This window comes from Plectropomus leopardus, chromosome 1, assembly GCF_026936395.1.
Source record: "Plectropomus leopardus strain MGB_pleo_1.0 chromosome 1, ASM2693639v1, whole genome shotgun sequence".
Classification (NCBI taxonomy): domain Eukaryota; kingdom Metazoa; phylum Chordata; class Actinopteri; order Perciformes; family Serranidae; genus Plectropomus; species Plectropomus leopardus.
Genome location: NC_142176.1, coordinates 41,910,433 through 41,932,477, shown reverse-complemented (window position 1 = coordinate 41,932,477; position 22,045 = coordinate 41,910,433). Strand labels below are relative to the sequence as shown.

At 39.1% G+C, this 22,045-nt stretch overlaps 1 protein-coding gene across 5 annotated transcripts in view; it reads right to left on the bottom strand.

The window, feature by feature from the left end:
• The window catches only part of LOC121942216 (SH3 and multiple ankyrin repeat domains protein 2-like), a 337,093-nt gene that overhangs the window by 129,268 nt on the left and 185,780 nt on the right, over positions 1-22,045 (bottom strand). For all 5 annotated transcript variants that reach the window (XM_088081324.1, XM_088081305.1, XM_088081308.1 and 2 more), the window contains one exon: positions 5,208-5,631. In XM_088081324.1, the coding sequence (XP_087937450.1) occupies positions 5,208-5,631 (424 nt within the window). The remainder of the gene's footprint in view (positions 1-5,207; positions 5,632-22,045) is intronic.

Genomic DNA, 22,045 nt, shown 5'->3' with positions numbered 1-22,045 from the left:
ATCCACGGAATGAATGGAGTTATTTTTTTTCTTCTGTACTGATACAATGCACGTGATTCTGTAATTACAGCGAGAACTCCTCGGTCTTGCCACTCCAGCTGATTCGGCGGTGCTGCACCGGAAAACACAACCAGTGGGGACTGAGGGACGATGGAGCAAAATTGCAGCGGAGATGTAATGCAACGCACATGCAACTGGTATAAATCTGGGGTTAGAATTGGCCTTCACTCCTGGGATCAATTACTCTGCAGTAGTCACAGTAATATATCAGTTATGGCTCGGATTAGATTCTATGGCAACACAACATCCGGGGGGACGCACTAATTTGGCCTTTTGGTTGGTGTGATGCAATGTTGGCCAACACAAAAATGCATCTGTCTTCATCCAAGTAGCACTCAAAAATATCATCTGTCTGAGCAACGCTCAAACATTGTTCCAGATGAGCACCGAGTTTAAAAAAAAGTGACCAAATAAGTAAGAGAGATATAAAAAGAAGTAATCATCATTATGTTTTCACTGGCCTCCATACTACTTTCTACTGTTCGCTAACTTTGTTTTCTGGCCTGTTCGTGACATTGAGTGTGACACATCAGTAAACAAACACAAACACACACACACACACACACACACACACACACACACACACACACACACACACACACACAGAAAGACATATTCGTCTATTGCCTATTTTAAATGCATGCACATATTAATTTAGTGGAAAAGGGTTTTGACTATTCACCTAACTAAATAATCAATATAACCATTATTTTGTCAAACATTTGCTGCTTCTAGCTTTTCAGATATGAGTATTGACTGTTGTATATTATCATAAATTGAGTGTCCTGGAGTTTTGGACTGAAAAAAGCCTAAGCAAAGACATCACCTTGGGCTCTATCACTATTCAAACACTTGATAGACTAAAGAAATTATTAATAAAAAAAATGTGATTGTCGGATTAATTAAAGAAAAGTTATAATTCATCCTGTCATTACTCCAGAATTGTGAACTTATTTATTTTCTAGAATTGTCATTCTTCTGTTTTATCAAAACCTGTTGTCTACATTACCCATGATGCAAGTTGACTGCGAACAGTTGTACTGGAGATTCAGGTGTGTTACTTATGTAGGATGCATTTATTTGAGCAAAAAAATTGGCTCTGTTTTTCAAAATGAATGAGATTATTTAGGGTGGAGGCAAAAATCGATACAGCACAGCATTGCAATATTTTGAGTGTCAATATTGTATCCGCACATGCCTAGTATCACTTTTTTTTAATTTTTTAAATTCTAAAAAAGGAAACTTTTGGTAGCCAACTAGATTAACAAAAAAATCTTTAAGATATACATTGCTAAAATAAAAATGATTGAAGTGAGATGAAAAACTTAAAACCTTATTAGATTAAACATATACAGACAAAGTTTTCCTTTGGGAAAATAAATTTGCAGCTGGAAAAAGGTTAGAAATTACAATATATTACAATATATGAAATACTCAACATATTGCAAATACAAAATTCTGAAAAGTTTTCATGGGAAATATTTATCTATCTATCTATCTATATATATATATATACAGTCATGGAAAAAATTATTAGACCACCCTTGTTTTCTTCAATTTCTTGTTCATTCTAATATCTGGTACCACTAAATGTATAATACAATGAACACAACAAAAAATGCAGCTGGTCACATAATACTTTATGTCCTATTTGACATTCTTAAGCTTAATTGATTCCCAGGGTATATAAGAGGCCATTTCATGTCACAAGCAGCACTGCACATGCAAAGGCCTAGAGTGGTTTCCTGCTTACATTCAAGCCGTAGCACAACTCAGAAGTTGTCAGCTCTCACATAATGCCTAAAACAAAAGAATTATGTGAAGCCACAAAGGCAGCCATCTTGGCACTGCTGGAAATTGGCATGAGTGAGAGACAGGTAGCGAAAAAACTGAAGATCTCCAAGACAGCCGTTCATTACAACAAAAAAAAATAAGCTGAACATGGCACTACCAAATTGCTACCTGGCCGTGGCAGGAAACGTCTTTCTACCCCACGAGATGACCGTGCACTCATCCGTTCCTGTGTCAGGAATCGTTGTCAGACCTCCAGGGACCTTAAAAATGAGTGGGCACTGTCGAGAAATGTGACTTGTTCGGCAAGGACAGTTCGAAACCGACTTGTTGAAGCTGGTTTGAAGTCACACAGAGCACGCAAGAAGCCCTTTATCAATGAAAGGCAGAGGAAGGCCCGGTTACTCTTTGCTCGAGACCACAAGGATTGGACTGTTGATGATTGGGCTAAGGTTCTCTTCAGTGATGAATCCAATTTTGAATTGATGCCCACTCCAGCCAACTTACTGGTTAGGAGGAAGCCTGGAGAAGCTTACAACCCAGACTGTCTTGCCCTACAGTAAAACATGGGGTGGATCAGTCATGATCTGGGGTTGTTTCAGTCTGAGTGGAACAGGGCAAATGCAATTGTGTGAAGGCTGAATGAACCAGGTCATGTACAGGACTACCCTTGAAAACAGTCTTCTTCCATCAGCTGGAAAACTCTTTCCTGCCTCGAATGACTGGATTTTCCAACAAGACAATGCCCCTTGCCACACGGCAAGGTCAGTGAAAGCCTGGATGGAGAACCACAACATTCGCACCATGCCTTGGCCTGCTCAATCACCAGATCTTAATCCAATTGAAAACCTGTGGAAAATCATCAAACTCAAAATGGAGAACCACAAGCCCAAAAACAAAGAAAATTTGTTTGAATTTGTCCAACAGGAATGGGCTGCTGTGACAGCAGAACAATGTCAGAAGCTGGTGGAGAGCATGCCAAGATGCATGGCTGCAGTCATCAAAAACAATGGTTATGCAATCAAGTATTAACTCTTGTGTGTATCATGTGTTTAAAGCAAACAGAAAAGAAAACATGGAATGCTTAAAAGTAGTGTTTTTGGCAGTACAATGCCATAGCTATTGATGTAAGAATTTAAGTAATTTTGGTTATTATCAAGAAAACCATGGAAAATGAATAGTTCTTAGTTCTTAAATTAAACTCTCATGAGCTATTTTTGTTGTTATCATTATAATTGTCCAAACAAATGTACCTTTAGTTGAGCCAGGCATTAAAATTAACAAGAAATTGAAGAAAACAAGGGTGGTCTAATAATTTTTTCCATGACTGTATATATATATATATATATATATATATATATATATATATATATATGTCCTCTTTTCATGGAAAAAAAAATATTATTTCTGAATTAACAAGATAATAATATAGTTTATTCCAAAACAGGAATTTACAAGCTCATTATCTAATAAATTTTAAAAAATAGAGTAGTGGGTTACCCTTTTTAAATTTAAAATTTTGCTTATAATACTGAGATAATAATACTGTTAATACAGAGTAACTTTTTTTTCTCAAATGAATGCATTACACTTCCATAATTATGCTAGCAGCTAATGTGTAGGTAGGTAAGATATTCACTTTACACTGTTTGACTTCGCACAGCTCTTATTGGAGACACAGATTTTTTTTTCTTCCACAAAAGCAGTTTACTCCGCAGCACTTGTGAACAGATTGTGATGGGTAAAATCGGTGCAGTTCCCTTTTAAGTCCAGTAACCAGGTTAATCAGAGAAACCAGGTTAGAGGAAATCAGAGAAATCTTTTTCATGCACTATAGTAACCTACTTCCTGTAAATCTGCATACAGCAGGTCAGCAATCACACTTCTCTTGACCTTACCCCTGACAATATCTGAAGAGGTCTGCAGTTGAGTTTGATACAGAGAGAGATAGATATCCCAAATTCTGAAGAAACAAAACCAAACTATCTGCATACTGCTAGAAGTATGTGACAAATATTTTTTTCATAATTTGGGTGAGCTGACTCTTTTAGGACAATTCATAACACAATCCCATCTTGTCAGACATGCAGAGGTCTGGAAGAAATCTGCTTCAAGGCGTCATCCAACAGTCTTTCTCCCACCTCTGAAGAGTTCAGAATGCAGCAGCCCGGCTTCTCACCAGTTTTAACGGATGACATCATATCACCCCAACTCTGGCTCCTCTCCACTGGCTCATTTGATTTGAACCCTATTAAAGCTAGTCTGGGTCTGGCCCAAGGCTGCATAAGAGCAATGTTGACCCCTTATGAGCCAGTTCGCAGCCACAGACTCAGGTGGGGCCTCTTCTGACCCTTCCAAAGTTGAGGCTAAAATGTAAAGTTGACCATGCTTTTGCCATCAGGGCCCCTTGGCTTTGAAAGGACCTACCTGAGGAGATGAGACTCGCAGAATCAGTGCCTTCTTTTAAACCACTTCATAAAGCCATTTTTTTTTTTACAGACTTGCTTCTATGTGTTATTGTCTTTTATATTTATGTTTTAATTAATCTTTGAATGTATCTCGTTAGTCTGTCTTGATCATGCTTATTACTATTGTTATCATTATTATTATTATTATCATTATTATTATTATTATCATTAATATTAGTAGTAGTAGTAGTAGTAGTACTAATGATAATGATAACAATAACAATAATGACAATGAATATTCTGTGTTTACTTGTTTTATTCGTTTTATTTTATTTTCCTTTTGTTGGTATGCTAGCTGCATTGTTTTTATCTCTATTTCTCAGTATCATCTGTCTGCTTTCTTATATGTTTTTACTCTGATCTCTTTCTCTTTGTCTGGCCTTATTTTGGCAGTATTATTTAGTTTCTGTTGTTACATTATCTCTGGCGTGTCCTGCTCCTGCTTGTTAGTCAAAGCACTTTGTAAACTTTCTATTAAATGTTGCTATAAAATAAAGCTAATATAATCTTTTTATTCCCCTCTTTTGTTTTTTTTTCAGAGCTGAATTTCTCTGGACACTCGACTGTAGATGTGACGGCTATGACTTCTCTAATGTGACCGGACCAGAGCACAGCTGTGCTGGAGCTCAGCAGCGAAATATTGACAGTGAAATCTTTGAGTCATATGTTCACCTCTGAACTCCAGGTTAGTCAGCCTGGATCTTGCGAAAAGAAAAATAAAGAATAAAAACCTAGTGGACAGGTACAGTGTGTATATAAAGCAAGCATTCCTCATGATTGACTCAAACACACACACACACACACACACACACACACACACACACACACACACACACACACACACACACACACACACACACACACACACACACAGCTCTCCTCTCTTACCTGGGCTGGCGCTGAGCCCGACGGGCCTCCTCCCCTAGCCGGCTGAGGGAGGGTGACCGGCTCCTTGCCCCCCTCCCCATGGTCCGGACCACCACGTTGCCATTGGGGCTGCCGCTGGGCATCTGCTGGAGCAGCTGGGGTGACAGGCTGCGATGTAATGCTGAGGAGCCAGGCTGCGAGTGACCCTGCTGGGGGGCCCTTTGTGGGTGGGGCTGGGCGTGTTGCTGCAGATGGGGGGCCCAGTTGCCAGGAGAACTGTGCTGCTGCTGCTGGTACTGACTGACTGTTAGGTTGTTGTCGCTGTTTGAGCGCAGGAGGACCCGTGGCGCTGATAACGAGGAGGGCGACTGGTCGTTTCCGCTGCCGTTGCCAGTAGACGGACCCCGGCGGCGTTTGGAGTAGGCTGGAGCCTCACGGAAAGGCACTGCAAAGGAAAGAGGAGGAGATTCAGCTTTTAGAATTTTCGCATTTAATTCTTTGAGTTGAAAACTATTGTTTCTACAAAGTACAAGGTAGATTTACTAGTCATTTGTTAAAGGTAGTTTTTTAAAAAAGCTAATGAATAACTTCTGATCACAACTGTTTTGTATACTTTCTAAATATTGATAGATGGGATGTAACTACAACACATACAGCCATCAACGTCAAAGTCAGTATGAGGAAATGTGATCAGTGATCTATATTAAAATGACAGAAAGATGCTTCCACAATAGATATTTCAAAGGTTCATTATCAAATTTACATGTGACATGTGTTTTTTTTTTTTTTTTTTTGTAGTTGGTATAATTAGAGATAAGTGTTTGTGTAATCCTAAAAGAAATGATGATGTTTAAGCACTGAAGAAATCTGAATGGCATTTTACAGGGTTCCAATTTAATTTAACCAATGAGTTTTAAAAACCTGTCCCATAACTTTCCCCCTACTTTACTATAATATTTTGCTGCATTTCCATGTAAATAAACCTGCACTTGTAGAGCACCTTTCTAGTCTTCCAACCACTCAAAGCCCTTTTACACCATCACATTCACCCATTCACACACACATTCACACACTGGTGGCCATGGCTACTGCACAAGGCGCCACCTGCTACTCAATTTTTATACATTCACACGCACTCACACACTGATGAAACAGCCATCAAGAGCAATTTGGGGTTCAATATCTTGCCCAAGGATACTTCGATATGTTGACTGGAGGAGCTGGGTATTGAACTGTCAACCATCTGATCAGTAGACCTGACCCACAGCCAATACCTTTAGGCTGTCCTGACACTTTTTCCTTCAGCATGGCTGACCATAGTCACTTCCCCATTGATGACAACGTCAAACGTTTTGGTGCAGAGCCTCCATGAAGCACAGCTAGGACCTTCCTCTCTCTCTCCAGCTTTATATCATATTTGTCATCTGAAAGCCATGCATTACTGAACAAGTACTTCTCAGGCTTTCTCGATTAAGCAAACTGCTGGCACTTGCTAATTTAACTCACTCATAGCACATTCCTGCACCAATATGCTACATACACCAATATGTAACATGTGACATTTCAACAATCACACAGCACAGCACTAGATTTTAAATGAGTAACTCGGGAAACATTTCCCATGAAATGTTAGACATCTTGTGGGATTTTCATGAACACATTTTAAACAATAGCCAAATTAATGTATATTGAAAACTTTTTCAAAACATTCTCTTATTTCCAAACTATTTCAAGGCCTGGAAAATTGTTTTTCCAATTTCATAATCCCAATATAACTAACTAACTAACTAACAGGACCACATTTATTGTGAAAGTATAAAATAAATGTTTAATAGTTTGGCCTGAACTTTTGGATATTAGACAGGCTTGGCTTTATAGTGAGAAATCAAATCAATCCTCAGTGTCATGAAAGCGTGAGTCAGAGCCCAGAAGGGTGAGATGCATGGCAGATGCATGGGAGTTTGGAGCCCCGGTGAGGAAGGGTGAACAGCCAACACCCAACATAGGCAAGTTTATGTCGGTTAGAGGTTCTGAATCTCGGTTTTGATTATTTTTCGATGAATTGCCCAGTACTACTTCTTAAAAAATATTTTTCTCATTCTTAAATTTTATTACAACTTGGCCACAGGTCTGGATATGACAAAGTTTTGGTCTGGATCCGGACCGCGGTCCGCCAATTGGCGATGCCTGCAATACAGCCATTTGGCAAAATCTTAAGCCATCAGTGTGGTGCACTGGGAACAAAGTGCATATCAGCATTTGTATACCATGGGGCCGGAGCTGGAGAGGACATAAATAGCTTCGCTTCTTGTTTTTACGTGCTATTTTTCCTCTCAGTGATGTCAGACTCACCAGAAGACAACTTGCACTCGTGCACATCTATCCATTTATCTATCTATTCAGCCTCTCGTGGTGTTATTGTAATACATGGCTTGTTATTTCTTTATCAGTCCATGAAAATCCAATCTCACTCTTTCTATGTGGTCCACCAACATACAGCTGAAACTAATACAGCATCTAAGAATGTCTCCCTTATACAGAGCAGCTCAGAGACACAAATATTGACCAGAGATTGGTGATTGGCCATGACTCCACGCTCTGCGTTGCTGACCATCATTAGCATGATTATCAGGATTCCATGAGCAGAGCTGAGTTCCGCTGGTCTCCACTGCCTGCACTTCACTGTCGGACTGAAGCAGTAATGGAGGTTGGCCTTGATTTCCCAATGGATATATTCCTCCATTACACTGTGAGATGACAAGCCTACAACTACCATCAGCAGCTCGCCTTGCAATTACCCCAGCTCAAGGAGAGGAGAGTAGAACAGGCCTGCAGCCATTCGAACAAGCACCTCCTGATTATTGACTTGATTATTACGATGGTAGCAGGCTTGCATTGTTGTCTGTTAGCTGTGCTGCCGCTCGCTTCCTGGCAGCCTCAACTTTTGCGAGAGTCACCGAATCATTATCACTCTCCCAGACTAATATCTCAGACCTCTCTCTCTCTCTGTGACTGCAGCAGACGTGTTGATGAAGAGAAGAAGTGCTAATATTTAATGAGCTTGCACTTTTAGGAGCCACTGGTCTATCTGTGTGCGACCCTGAAATGTGTGTGTGTGTGTGTGTGTGTGTGTGTGTGTGTGTGTGTGTTGTTGTGTGTGTGTGTGTGTGTGTGCTGTCCAAGCTGGCAGGGCAGCTTTTAACTTCAGTAGAAAACTCTCTGAATCTCTTGCACTTCCTCACTTGCACAAATTAATCATTGAATAAAATGAGGGTGGCGAGTCAAAACAACCAGAGCCTTTTATGTAACAGCTGGAAAAGCAATCAGTGGAACCTATATAATTCAATGTTCTTGACACACGGAATGCATGTCAGAGGTCAGCGGGGCTAAGTGATGCTGCTGACATTATGCTAATACACGCAGTCATAGGAAGACACTTCAACTGCTGTTTGTCTCTCAGAAGTCCAGTTTGTGCCAAGATGATGTGTGCTGATCATCAAGTAAAATCTATATATGTATGACCAGGATTTTCATGTTTACGCTCTCAAATCAGACCCAACCTGGCCTGGCTGAGCCCTGATGGAGGCTCCTCCAGCTGTGTGCCTTTCAATGTAACAAGTCAACAAAAACATGCAACAACTGTGATGCCACCCGTGCATGTGGATGCACCTGATGCCATCCGGCCGCCACCAGTTTTGTCCAAGCACATTCTCATCGCCAGCCGTGTTCCAATTAGACACAGAGGGTGCCCTCTGACAGAGCGGTGCTATTTGATGAGTTTGGAGAGAGAACGGACAGAATGTTTTCATACACTTTTCATACACTTTGCTACAAGAACTAATGCACAAACATTTTTACATATCCCACATAATCATGAGCAAGTTATTCGTGCACAAGCCACATATTTTGGAAAGCTGTGATCACATGACTAGCACAATGAGGAGTGTGAGGAAGGAGGCGGTCCCGAGCTGACCAGCTAAGAGGCAGGTTGGGGTGGTGGATGGGTCATAAAATACAGGACTGTCCCCCAAGACATTCAGGGACACAAGTGTAAAAATACTGTGAACTTTCAGTCATTTTAAAACGTCCTTAGCAGGTTTGCCTAATCCTAACCTCTGTAACTTAATGTTAATTCAGTTCAATTCAATTCAATTTTATTTATAAAGCCCATTATCACAAAAAACAGTTTGCCTCAGAGGGCTTTCCAGCATACGACATTATTCATGAGGTGCTGATTCGTAGGATATCAATCAAACCGTTGTATGAGGATATTCTGAGAACAGAGCTTAACCTATTAAGACACCAGTGTTCCAAATGCAAATATTTATATATATATATATAGAGAGAGAGAGAGAGAGTTAAGATTGATTTGATTTTTCTAGCTGAAACATTTTAATGCAGAAAACTTCTAATAGTAAAAAAGTACAATAGACATTACAATGCACAGACCTTTTATTTTTAACAAAATATGTGAGATTTATTTTTCACAAATAATTAACTCATATCAATGAAAACAGTGATGTTTTAAAACACATCACACACACACATAAACATGTATATGTGTGTGTGTATATATTTAGAGAGAGAGAGAGAGAGAGAGATTTTAATTTTTGTCACCGTGACTCAAAATATCCTCAGTTTCTGAAGAATCTCCTGAAAATAATGTTTTGAAAACCTCCAGAGATGAGTATTCCCAGAACATTATCACTAAAATGCGTTTTCAACTGATTGTATCATTAGAACATTATATCAGAACAGTATTTTCCTTGTTCATTTTCCAGTGACATTCAGATCCTCCACATTTTAAAAAAAAAAATCCTCAGTAAAAGCTATAAATCTTTCAGATGATATTTGAAAGCTGCTAATGATTTGGACATCCATCGCCATGCTTCTTGCATAACATAGTGAGAGAAGTCGCATAACATCACGAAATGGAAATGCTGTCATCTCGCAATTGTATTTTGTCTGCATTTCAAAAATATTGCACGTTTTGCGTAAATATGTCATGAAAAGCCGCCTAGTGAGATGACAGGTCAGCAGTTGAGAGACGATGGGAACATGAAACAAAGACCGCAGGCCTGATGTGAACTGTGAATGTTGTGGTTGCCTCCTTGCTTTACAAATTTATGCTACAATTTGCACAAATAAATGAAAGAAATGGAGCAAAAAGAAAAAAAAACAACTTAGTTTGGAAGGAATGTTGAATGGAGGTCAAACTCTGCAGGGAGAGAACTTCATCAGGGTCAGGTTAACTTGGTTAACAGCTCTAAACTGATATCTGATGGGGTGAAATAATGGCTTCTTCATGACTCCAAAATCGTCATTAGATTTCCTTCAACATTTGTAATATTTGTTCTCAAGATTAATGACAAAAGTCAAGGAGGACGCAGCCTGACAATGTCACAGTGAGAGTCCATTGTCTCCTATCAGCATTCATCATTGGCTTCTTTTTCATTATGAAGAAATGTTTATTGGACTGTTGCCTGGGATTTACCAACAAGAATGAATGAAGGAACTACTCCTTCATTCACGCCTACTCCTAACCTTCTAAAATCTGAAACGACATTGCTTTTGTTGTGCTGCTTTTAGACACCTTACACAAGTATTAAACCCTTCGAACTCTGAGCAAAATGATGCAATTTCTTTCAAAAACATGAAAAAAGGTGATGAATAAAATGGTGCGAAATGTTCAACAAATTGAAAGAAATAAGTGAAATAAGTAGATAAAGAAAATGACTTTAAAAGAGATAGGAAAATTTTAAAAATAAAATTATGTTTCAGAATTATCTTAAGTTTCTGTGTTTTTTTCCAGGTAATTTACTTGTAGTTTTTTTTTTCTTTTACTTTATTTTGACCCTTTTTATTAGGTAATTTGCTTGTATTTTTTTTTAATTAATTTCTTACTAATTTTTGGGTAATTTCTTTTATCATTGCAAATTGCCTTCTTCCCATGTATTTGAAAGAGATCAAGCAAATTTGCTTCAAAGGGCTTCAAGGGGTTAAATAGTTGGTTTTAGTTACAACTGTGAAGGTGGTTTTTTTTTATCGAACATCATGGAATGGTCATATGACTTTGATATGATATGACTGCATATGACTGCTGTTTCAGTTGGAGGACTTTTTCGTTTCCTCTTAGTGATTTATCAAAAAACAACCTAGTTTTGGTTTAGTCAACATTGGACATTCACAGAGAAAATGTTATTTTTAACATTTCCATCAGATGGAGCTATTCAGTTTAAGTGAGTGAAATTGGTTACATGGATTACTGTTGTAATCAAGTGCTCATCAAGATGAAATAGTCACTCAGTGTAGTTGGATATGGAATTATTGGGATATCATTTAAAGCACCCTGATTCTGCCTCAGCACTGCAGAGAACATGCACTGTTCAGTATGGTTAAAAAGGAGATTTATAGCTGCACTGAATGAAATCCTTGATTGAGACAAACTGTGCTGTCATGTGGCTCGTCTAATGTGTTTTTGGATGTTTGTGGGAAAAAAATGCCCATGAAGCCTGGAGGTCCTTTCCTCTGGGTTTGCCTTCCCTTCCTGTATGAAACATTTTACTTCAGTAAATATGAGATGTGTATCTTTATTCTGTCCACACTAGAACTCCAACAATAGAATGACACACAGCCACTATGCTCCTTACGTTTTATAAAAACCCCACAATGCAATGCTTTCCCTACTTTTGAAATGACAGATGGGTAAATTACAGTGACATGAAAGTACACTTTCAGAAGTGACGCAAAACAGTGATGATTCATGAGTTCCCGGAAACTCAATTTACAGCTTACAGAGTGTTGACAGTTTTAGGTGATTTGGATGTAACGATATTCTGAATAAGGGGAGAATTTACTTTAACATTTTTATTGTTGGAATCGAATCTAGTGGAATGGTAACTGATTCCTCTTCAGTTAACATTTCATCACCTTAGAATTATAGGCTTTTATCTGCAATCTGAGCAGTTTTGAGATATTGAGCTTCAAAGTTATTTTTATTCAGATCACATAAATGATATGAACCCTTTTGTTTTCAGAATAAATCATCCAAAAATGCATAGAATAAAAAAAATAATTAAAAAAAACAACACCTCGCACAATATTAATAAGTTGTCAAAGTATAAGAATATGCCAATAACTAAATTTTGTCAAAAATGTCAGATAGAAGCTTTTAATTCTAAGGTGAGGATTTGTATGAAAAGTACTGACACAAACGGCACGCACAGTTTATGTCACCTTCAGATTTTTCTTATCTGGAATGAAACCCTTCAGTCACTGTTTTTGGATCTTTGCACCATTAAAAAGCTGAAAGAAATTCCAGCAAATAAAGCTGAAGAGATCTGATCTGACAAGCAGCGCTCAGAAAGCCTGAAGCACAACTTCTGTAATGCAGCAAATATATCAGGTACAAATCTGCTACAGACACACTTCAACTTTAGTTTACATGAAAAACAATCATTGTTGCAGAGCCTCACACTAAAAATAGAACAGAAAACTAAAAATATTAACCTTCTCTGAATAAAATTGTCACTAGCTAGATTTCCAACATCATTAATGTGTCATTTGCCCCCTGCACCTTGATATAAACCTGCAACCTCCACGCGCACAGACATTTCACTACAAGCAACCACACTGAGCAGTTCCAATGCAATCCAACTACACAGCTCTGTTAATCCAAGGAATGCAACCTATTAGTGCTAATAAGTGTTTCAAAATGAATACATTAATCAGGAAAATCAGCTCAGCGTATTCATTCCTACAGACTCCAGATTTTTGGCAGCCTTCCCACCTATAGGCTGCACAGCCCGCTGCTCACGAGTCTCCCTCTTCATTGAGAAAATAGCAGCGGGTGAATCAAAGCCACCAACATGGTTTCACACACAGGCAGATGGATGGGCTGTTTGGGCTGTGTTCGGCTCTAGTCATGTCCGTGGGTGTTTTCACCTTGGAGTCAAATTTCTCATCTCTCTCTCTGTAACCTGCAAAGTAGTCCCTCTGTCCGAACAAAACGAAAAAAAATGTAGACACAAGTCGCGGATTATTCCCGAAGCCTAAATACACTCTGACCTACCTCCATCCTGACAGTGACAGTATAAAGAGCTCACACCGTGTCATGCACTCACTTTTTCCGAAGACATAAACAATTTATGAGGACTTCTACTCACGGGACAGCTGAGAGCTGCTCCACATTCAGCCTCCGTTAACAGCGGAGGAATTCCAATCGTCTAAAACCGGACAGCCTGCTTTAGTAAGTGTTTGAAAAAGAGGCGCGGGTTGCTTACCTTCCTTTTTTAAGGCATTGATGATCGACTTCATTTTCACTCCTTTGCTACTCCGACTTGGCGTCAAGGCTCGTGCATATTACAGGACTTTTTAAAGCCCGACTTTCCCTTTCAGCACCACGGACAGCGTCTCCGCGGAGAGGAGCTGCCCCGCGCAGCGCACATGATCCCGCTCACACCTCCCGCTCCCAGAGCCTCCCGGTAAGCCTGCGCGACCCCCCTCCGCGAGCGCTCTCTCTCTCTCTCTTTGTGCGCGTGCACACACACACACACACACACACACACACACACACACACACACACACACGAACGGCTTCCATAACCCCGCCCCTTCCACACCTCCCCTCTCTCCTTTTTTTCTCTCTCTCCTGAGGGAGAGCTGCTCTGCACAGCAGAGCGCCAACACTCCTGCTTGTAGTGGCGGTAGCAGCGGTGGATGTGGAAGCGGAGAAATGGTGCCAGAAAACGTGTGTGTTTTGTTGTAGAATAGAATAGAATAGAATAGAATAGAATAGTATACACTCCCAGGGAAATAAAAAATTAAAAAATAGGTTTCAAAAGGGTTCATCCTGAAGGGCTGATGTTCCACCCAGAACCATTTGCTTCAGAGGAGCCCCAATTTTAAGAAAGGGTTCATTGTAAGACAGACCTCCATTAAAAACCTCAAATATGGTTAGTGGGAGAGAGATCTATGCATAATGTAGTCAGTTACTACTTTTAGACACTCCTCCATGGGTTCTAGGTTGAACCCTTTGAATATGAAAGGGTTCTCGATAGAACCTCCTGGATGGGCTGTCAGTTGAACCCTTGGAATGTAAATTGGTGCTTTTTAGAGCCTCCAGTGTAGGTTCTTGTGTGCACCCTTAGAAGGTGGAAAGATTCTGGATAGAACCCAAATAAAGGTTATTGGTGGAACCATTACACAATAGAAGGGTTGTCTGTAGAACCTGTAGATGGTTCCAGGTATTACCCTTTCTGTTAGGTCCTAGGTAGATTCCTCTGGAAGGAACAGCAAGATAAAGGACAAACGGCATGTTGGACTGAAGACTTGAGTAAGGCAGACTCATACAGTCAGTGAGCCAACAGACCTCAGATCAGTATTAAGACTTCAACCAGCAATGACAGAACATACTGGCCTTTTACCAAAGATGCTGTTCACTGCAGATGTGATGAAGTTTCCTCCCTGACACTTACAAAAAGACTGCAAAACTATTTTATTCTAATTTTGCATGTCTATTTGTTCAGTCACATTTCACTCAAATATGTAATAATTAGCCTAAAAGTCAGTAATTGCTCAGATATTTAGCAGTTTCAGGGGAGAGTGCTGGCATCCCGCAGTGGACTAAACTTTAAGGTGCACAACATTTAGAGTTAGTTAACATATCCATGTCCAAATAACATTTGTATATAGATGCACGTGGAAAAATACACTAAAAAATGCACTAAAAAATGTATGTGAGTGTATGTGTGTCTGTGTGTGCGTGTGTGTGGGTGTGTGTGCGTGTGTGTGTGTGTTTGTGTGTGTGTGTGTGTGTGTGTGTGAGTGTTTGTGTGTATAGCCTGCCAGAGGGCAACAGGTCAAACAAAGGAAGTAAATGTTAAATGCACAAGAGATCACAATGTGATTATTAAATAGTTGTGAAACAGACGTGTGACTGGGATATTGTAACGTTGGATAAACAGTGTAAGATTGTTTCTGTATGACTTCAAACACATTCTCTGCACTGAGGTTTGCAGTTTCTAACATCATGTAGCCTGTACATGTAAAACAGAGGGGCTCTCATAAAGAGCCCATATATCTGTCTTCTATGAACGGTTTTTAGGACATTTCTATGATTTTAGGACATTAGGGGCTAATCTAGGGTGTCTGTGAGGGGGTGCTGTTTTATGCACTCTGGCACCTCATGTGTACTCAAAGTAAAAAAAAAACAATTCCCAGTGTGAATCACTTTATTTTCACTGTGAATTAGAAAATGTTTGGGGGTGGGGGAATCCAGCACCCTATCAGGGGCCAGATTTCGCCCATGGGCCATAAGTTGAGTATCAGATTTACAACGTGTTGTTAACAACACATGTTACAAAACCCTAAAACTGTACATGTTGTACATGTATACTCAAAAATAGTCTCAACATGCAAATCATATCAATCAAAATAATTTTTTTTTTTTTAAATATCTATATGAATCAAGACAAAATGGTGGACTTGTGAGTCATGGATTAATTTAAGGAGCATATGAGGTATTATTGGGTCTTTGGGTTTTAGCCAGTAGAGACATTTTTGTGCTTAATTTGTATTAAGCTGTTCCTTCATATCACATACTGAAGCAGCTTCACATCATGCTCAGATAAACAGCAGGACAGCATGTTGAACTGAAGGCTTGAGTGAGGCAGACTCACACAGTCAGTGAGCCAACAGACCTCAGATCAGAATTAAGACTTCAACCAGCAGTTATGGAAAATACTGGCCTTTTACCAAAGACGCTGTTCACTGCAGATGTGATAAAGTTTCCTCCCTGACACTTACAAGAAGATTGCAAAACTATTTCATTCTAATGTTGCTTGTTTATTTGTCACAATTTGCTCAAGTATGTATTAATTAAAAGTCAGTAATTGCTCAGAGATTTAGCCGTTTTAGGGGAGAGTGCTGGCATCCCACAGTGTACTAAATGCTGCCTCAGAGGCTTTTTGCCTGTAGAAAGAATACGATTCTGGTGACTAAACTGACCTGAAGCTTTTATGTGAAATGGAAAAAAAAATGTTTAAGAACAAATTATAACAAACAGCTTCAGCACAAAAAAACATATAACAGGGAACATCCTCGCCCTTTTTCTGTCATTTTAAAGCTTCTCTTTCTACAGCCTGACAGTGATAACATAATGTTCAGCTGTGCAAATCTCATTTACAGTCACAGCCTCAGGTGTTAACAGGCAATTCATTTGCACATAAACCATGAATAAAAACATGAACAGAACAGAGGACTTAACAACTGACTGTGCAGATATCAAAAAATATAGCAAATATAAAAATAGAACTAAGTTAGTGGATGCATGGTTGCCTGGATATCTGTTTGCTTAATAACAGCAAGATAAGAAAAAACTTTCACAGGATGAAAACTGTAAGAAAACTGGTTCCATGAAGCTTCAAAAGAGAGGAGGTTTATGAAAAAGGAAAATTCATAGAAATTCTACACAAAATAATTAACTATACACATTTTTTATTTATTCCACATCTCCTGGAAAACTGACAATGACTTATGGTCTTAAAGTGGTCTTAAAATGACCAAGATGAGCTAATAACCGAATGTAAACTGTACAAACAAGAATGCAAATACTTTCTACATCCATCTGTGTTTAAAGAGACCAAATGACAAGAAACACATCAAACTTAATCTACGTGATTAATAATGAACCAAATATAGATAAATATTAAATCAGAATTTCAGCCTTTTTTTTTTTTAGCCTTTAATTGTCTTATTGAATTAATCTTTTTTGTTCCAACAGATATGAACTTTTATTGACCAGGCTTCATTGTGTAAATCTTAAACTTTACTGATACTAAGAGAATATTAAATCCAAGAATTATATGAAGAGTTTTTTTGAATGGAGCAAAAACACATCTTGCGTTCAGTTCAATTCAATTTTTTATTTATAAAGCCCATTATCACAAATCACAATTTGCTTCAGAAGGCTTTACAGCACACCACATCCCTCTGTCCCTAAAACCTGCAGACCAAGGACAGAGGGAGTCCCAGTGTTACAATTCCTGAGCCACTGACTTCACTAAGCACATTCTTGTAGGTGTTATTTGATCCTTTAAATTCGAATATGGCAGATATTAGTTGTTTTTAAGTAAAATATTTAATTTAAAAGGACTCTTTGCCACCTTTCAGCTAGTTTTGTATGATACCAGTGAGGGTAGTATGTGTGAATCAAGTATGTTAAACTTCCCTCCATCCTGCCAGTGGCCGCATCTCCTCGCTCAACTCCCAGCTCAGATCAACAAATCATCCGATGGGTTTTTACTCACTCTTGGGCTGTTTCTCAAACTTTTGCATTTTCATATGTCCACCTCCATGGACAAAAAGAGTACAGAAACTGACTGAGAGATAGCGAAACCCTTGCCTCACTTTCTAAAAAACTAAGACCAAACTCAGTTCAAGTGACCAGGCACTTCTGATAAACACAGATTCTGTTACTGTATTGCCTATTATTGACTGAAGAACAATCATCAACAATTTTGCCTCCAAAAACATATGTTAGGGCACTGTTTGTATATTATATGAGTAAACACAAAGAGGGCACCGTACTGTTTCCTGTGTTGTAAAAATGGAGGTTGAAAAAAACTAACATCAAACAGTACTATAAAAACAGCAAATAAAACAATATATAAGATTGTCCCAGAGGACATTTTTCTCAAAAATAGTGCCATAGATCATAATTTTCAGGCCGACTTATAAGGCTGCTGTGGTATACGGTATCAAGGCTGTGCTACGGTCAAACAGTCTAGGATCGGAACATTGTTTTCATTTAGAGCCGTTTCAGTGCAGAGTTTTTGTCTGAAACAGGCTGATGGGTCTCATAAATGTTATTCCCACGGAGAAATTGTTTGACCTGTGTGAAGACGGCTTTTTCTAGGATTTTACTCTAAAAGGGCAAGTTTGAAATTAGTCTACAATTTCCGAAATCAGAGCGCTCCAGGTTATGTTTCTTCAGGAGCGGTCTGACAATAGCTGTTTTAAGAGGGTCGGGAAAGGTGCCTGTTCAGAGTGATAGGTTCAGTATGTCCAGTGTGCTGGTAGAGAGGCAGTCTATGACTTCCTTTAAGATTGCAGTAGCTCTTGTCTGACAAGCATGTGGTTGATTCACTATACATCCATGGTTGATTCTAGCTAAGTAACAATTTTCCTCAGTCCTGCTTCATCCAACGTGTTGTTTTCTATAGTAGACCTTTTTGTGACATGCATTGTGCAGTTTTTGACATGCAGTTGTGCACTGTGCCCACACTAATGGTTTTTTTTATCAAAGAACTGGGCGAAATGGTCATACTTGGATGGTTATGGTTGGAGGAATAGCTTGGGGGCATCTGGGGGATTAAGCAGTCTTTAAATTACAGTGAAGGGAGTCCTGGGATTGTTTTCATTGCCACTGATGATATTTGAGAAGTGTGATTGTCTTGCCTCATGAATGGCCTTTTTGCAGGAATAATTACAGTCTTTCATTATGTTGAAATTAACGTTTGATATTCTTCTACACCACCTGTGTTCAGACTTTCTCTTTGGGAGAGGAGTGTTCATCTTTCCTGTATGTCATTTTTGTATTATCCCTCTTCTATATTTTTTTTTCCAGGGGCCGTATATTAAGGTTACAGTTGAATATATCAACCATTTCATGGATAATAAAAGGTTAATTGCGCAGATTATTATGCTGATCGCCCAGGAAAATGTCAGAGAAGGCCGCCTTTGATGAGTGGTTAAAATACCGTTTTCTGGTCATTCGTTTAAAAGCATATGTAATGGTGAGTATTAGTAACAGTGCTAAAAATAGGAAGCTGTGGTCAGATATGGCAATATCAACAACTTGATTTATGGCTATGTCAATGCCATAAGGAGTTACCAGATCAAAAGTACGCCACTTAATGTGCATGGGCACTGAGACATGCTGGACTACAGGAAAGCAACATGAATTCTTCTGCTTTGCTGTCTTTTGTTTTGTCAAGATGAAAGTCCAAGTACCCAACTTTAATAATTGACAGGTTTCAATTACGAATGTGCACAAAATGTAAGCAATATTTTTGAAATGTCGAAAAAAAACATTTGCAAGATTCATTGAGTGATGTTCTACAACTTCTCCTCTGGGAATTACATTCCAAGAAGCATGGCGATGGATATTCAAAACATTAGCAGGTTTATTTCTATTGCAGCCATCGCATTAGCCGTCATTATTTCCACTCCAAGGCCCTGTATGCGTGTTATGGAGCCATAATGGAAAGGCGAGCCCCTTATACATGGAAGTGGCCACATATGAGGGATTTCTGGGAGGTGATTATCCTCGATTTCACAGAGGAATCGTGGATTCAAAACTTCCCAATGATACACTCAACTTTTGAAGAGTTATGCGATGCAATAACACTTCTTGTAACACCTGCTGCATCATGAGGGAGCCAGTTCCTACTGACAAGCACACAACCATAGCTATTTAGAAACTGTTTACCTGTGCAGAGTACATGCCAGTGGCTAAAACATTTAGTGTTAGCAAAACCACTGTCCACAGGTGTGTGTATGGTGTATGCCAGGCTATACGCACAATCCTGATGAGGCAGTACATTGCTCTGCCCAATGTGCAAATGTGACCTATAAAAGTAAAAAAAAGTATTTCCACTGCAATTTTGTGAAATATGGCTTTTTTTAATTGCCTGAACTACCACCTCATGCAAACCTAAAAACCTTTTCGCAATAAATGGTAGGGATGTAATCCACAAAATAAAAAATGAACCACGATACTTTTTTTGAACAGCAGAAGGTGTAATATACTTATGCCTTCGCTTGCTCAACGTGTTAACGTAACTGCATGTTCAACGTCCTCCATCACATTCGAGACTAAAGCCAACTCGCCAGAGTAAATAAGACAAAGCAGAGGCTCCGCGACAGGCGATATTGAAATAGAAAATGCACCCTTCAGTTTCATTTCGGAAGTGTGGCGAATTTGAGCTTCCTTAAGTCAGAAAGTAATAAAGCTGATGTAGCATGAGAGCCAGCATCAGGAGATCCAGTCCGCCCCGCCATGCATGTTGCTCCTTAATGTCGACTACATAGCCAAAACACACTGGCAATCACATTTGCAACCCCAGAGAGAGCCAGAGAGAGCCCAGCTTATCACCCACGAGTGGGAAAAGACCAACTTAGTTCTTCAAACTCGCCCTCTCTGCTTTCCCCTCTAGCAAAAGCAAACCTTTCCACATGAGCCACCTCTGTCCCAGTGAAAGGTTTTTTTAACAGCAGGGGACATTGTGAATGTGCAGAAATGTATTCATTGCATAGTTTGTGTTTTGCATTTATACCCTACCTCAGAAATAAAAAGGGATTCTTTAATTTGATATAGAAAAGAAGAGAAAATGCAGTATTTTGCATAATTTTTGTTTAAAATAGCAGAATATTTTTCAGTCATAATTTTTCTGTTATCTCATTTTGTATTTTAAAAAATCATGAGAAAATCGTATTGTGAGTCCAGTATTGTGAATTATACCGAATCTTGAGTAAATTGTTACATCACTAATAAATGGGAATTTTGTCGAAATTGATTCAATAAAGTATGATTTCCATTTTTCCGTATTTTATATTTGCAATTTCATTTTGGGCAAATTAAGGGTTAAGGGAAACCCGCCTGATATGGTCATAGTTTACAGCACAATTTGAAAGTAGTTTGGAGAATTTAGGGATAAGTGGTTTTACAGAAAGAGCTTAAAGCTCTTTTACACATGTTGTCTCTGTAAAGTCTACAGGTCTGGAGGTTATTCTTCGTACTCAGAACACAGAATGTGAAAGATGGCCACTCTGTCTTTTCATTGCTGTTTTCAGTTTGATGTCAATTCAGGGTTTAGACTGGACTGTCATGGTGCCGCATTACCTGGTTCACTTTATGAGCTGATTACAGATAAAGCTGCCATTCATCCATCAGATTACCTTTTCAAATGTGTGGATTAGGCTATACCACCATGAGAGGTGCCAATAAGTGTTATGTTATTCAAACAGTAATGATCCTGTGATTTCAGTTCTTTTTTTCCCAGGTTAGGTTGAGTGTGAAAGTGTCTCCAGGAGAAACTTTGGCTGCATAAAGAAAAATAAAGCCTGTTTCTGAGACTGAAGCTACAGCTAACTGATGAGTAGTTGGTGATGCAAAGTTTGGATTTATTCTTTGTTTGCTTTTAGGAAGTTACCATGCATCCTGAATCTGGAATTAGCCAGTTGCTGGAATAACAAGGAGATACAGGGAAAAATCAGATATTGAGCAAACGATGGACTGGTGAGCAGCTTCTCCCTGGAACAAATCCTTGTTGTTGCCAGGCAACCCAGAGGGGGATGGCTCCATACATCATTAAAGCTACACTTACACATCAGCGTGCACACCTGCCTATATATGATGTAACGTACATGTATGCGACTCCCTCTCTCTCTGTGCTTGTCCTGCTTCAGCTCTGATTTCCTGCTCTGCTGTTGTGTGAAGTCATCTGCTCACATGCTGTCCTTGCTAATGAAGACTTGTTAAAGCTCAGTGTCTCTGTTTCCTTTTTCTTTCTGCTACAACTTCAAAGCTAAGGAGAGACACTGATACAAATTCATCCAAGAGCTGACCCCACTGAAGAGCAACATACCAGATGGCTACATGCAAAGCATATGTTGTCATAAAGTATGCAATAATGCAGTGATGAGAGCAGATTTGCATACTGTGCTCTGCCATTTCATACAAACTAGTTGCAATGGGAGAAAAAGAGCAAAAAGTGCTTCACTGTTTTTTTTTTTTTTTAATCAATTGGGCCACAGGTATACTATTTTCTTTTCTTTTGTGATTGATCCAGAGTTTG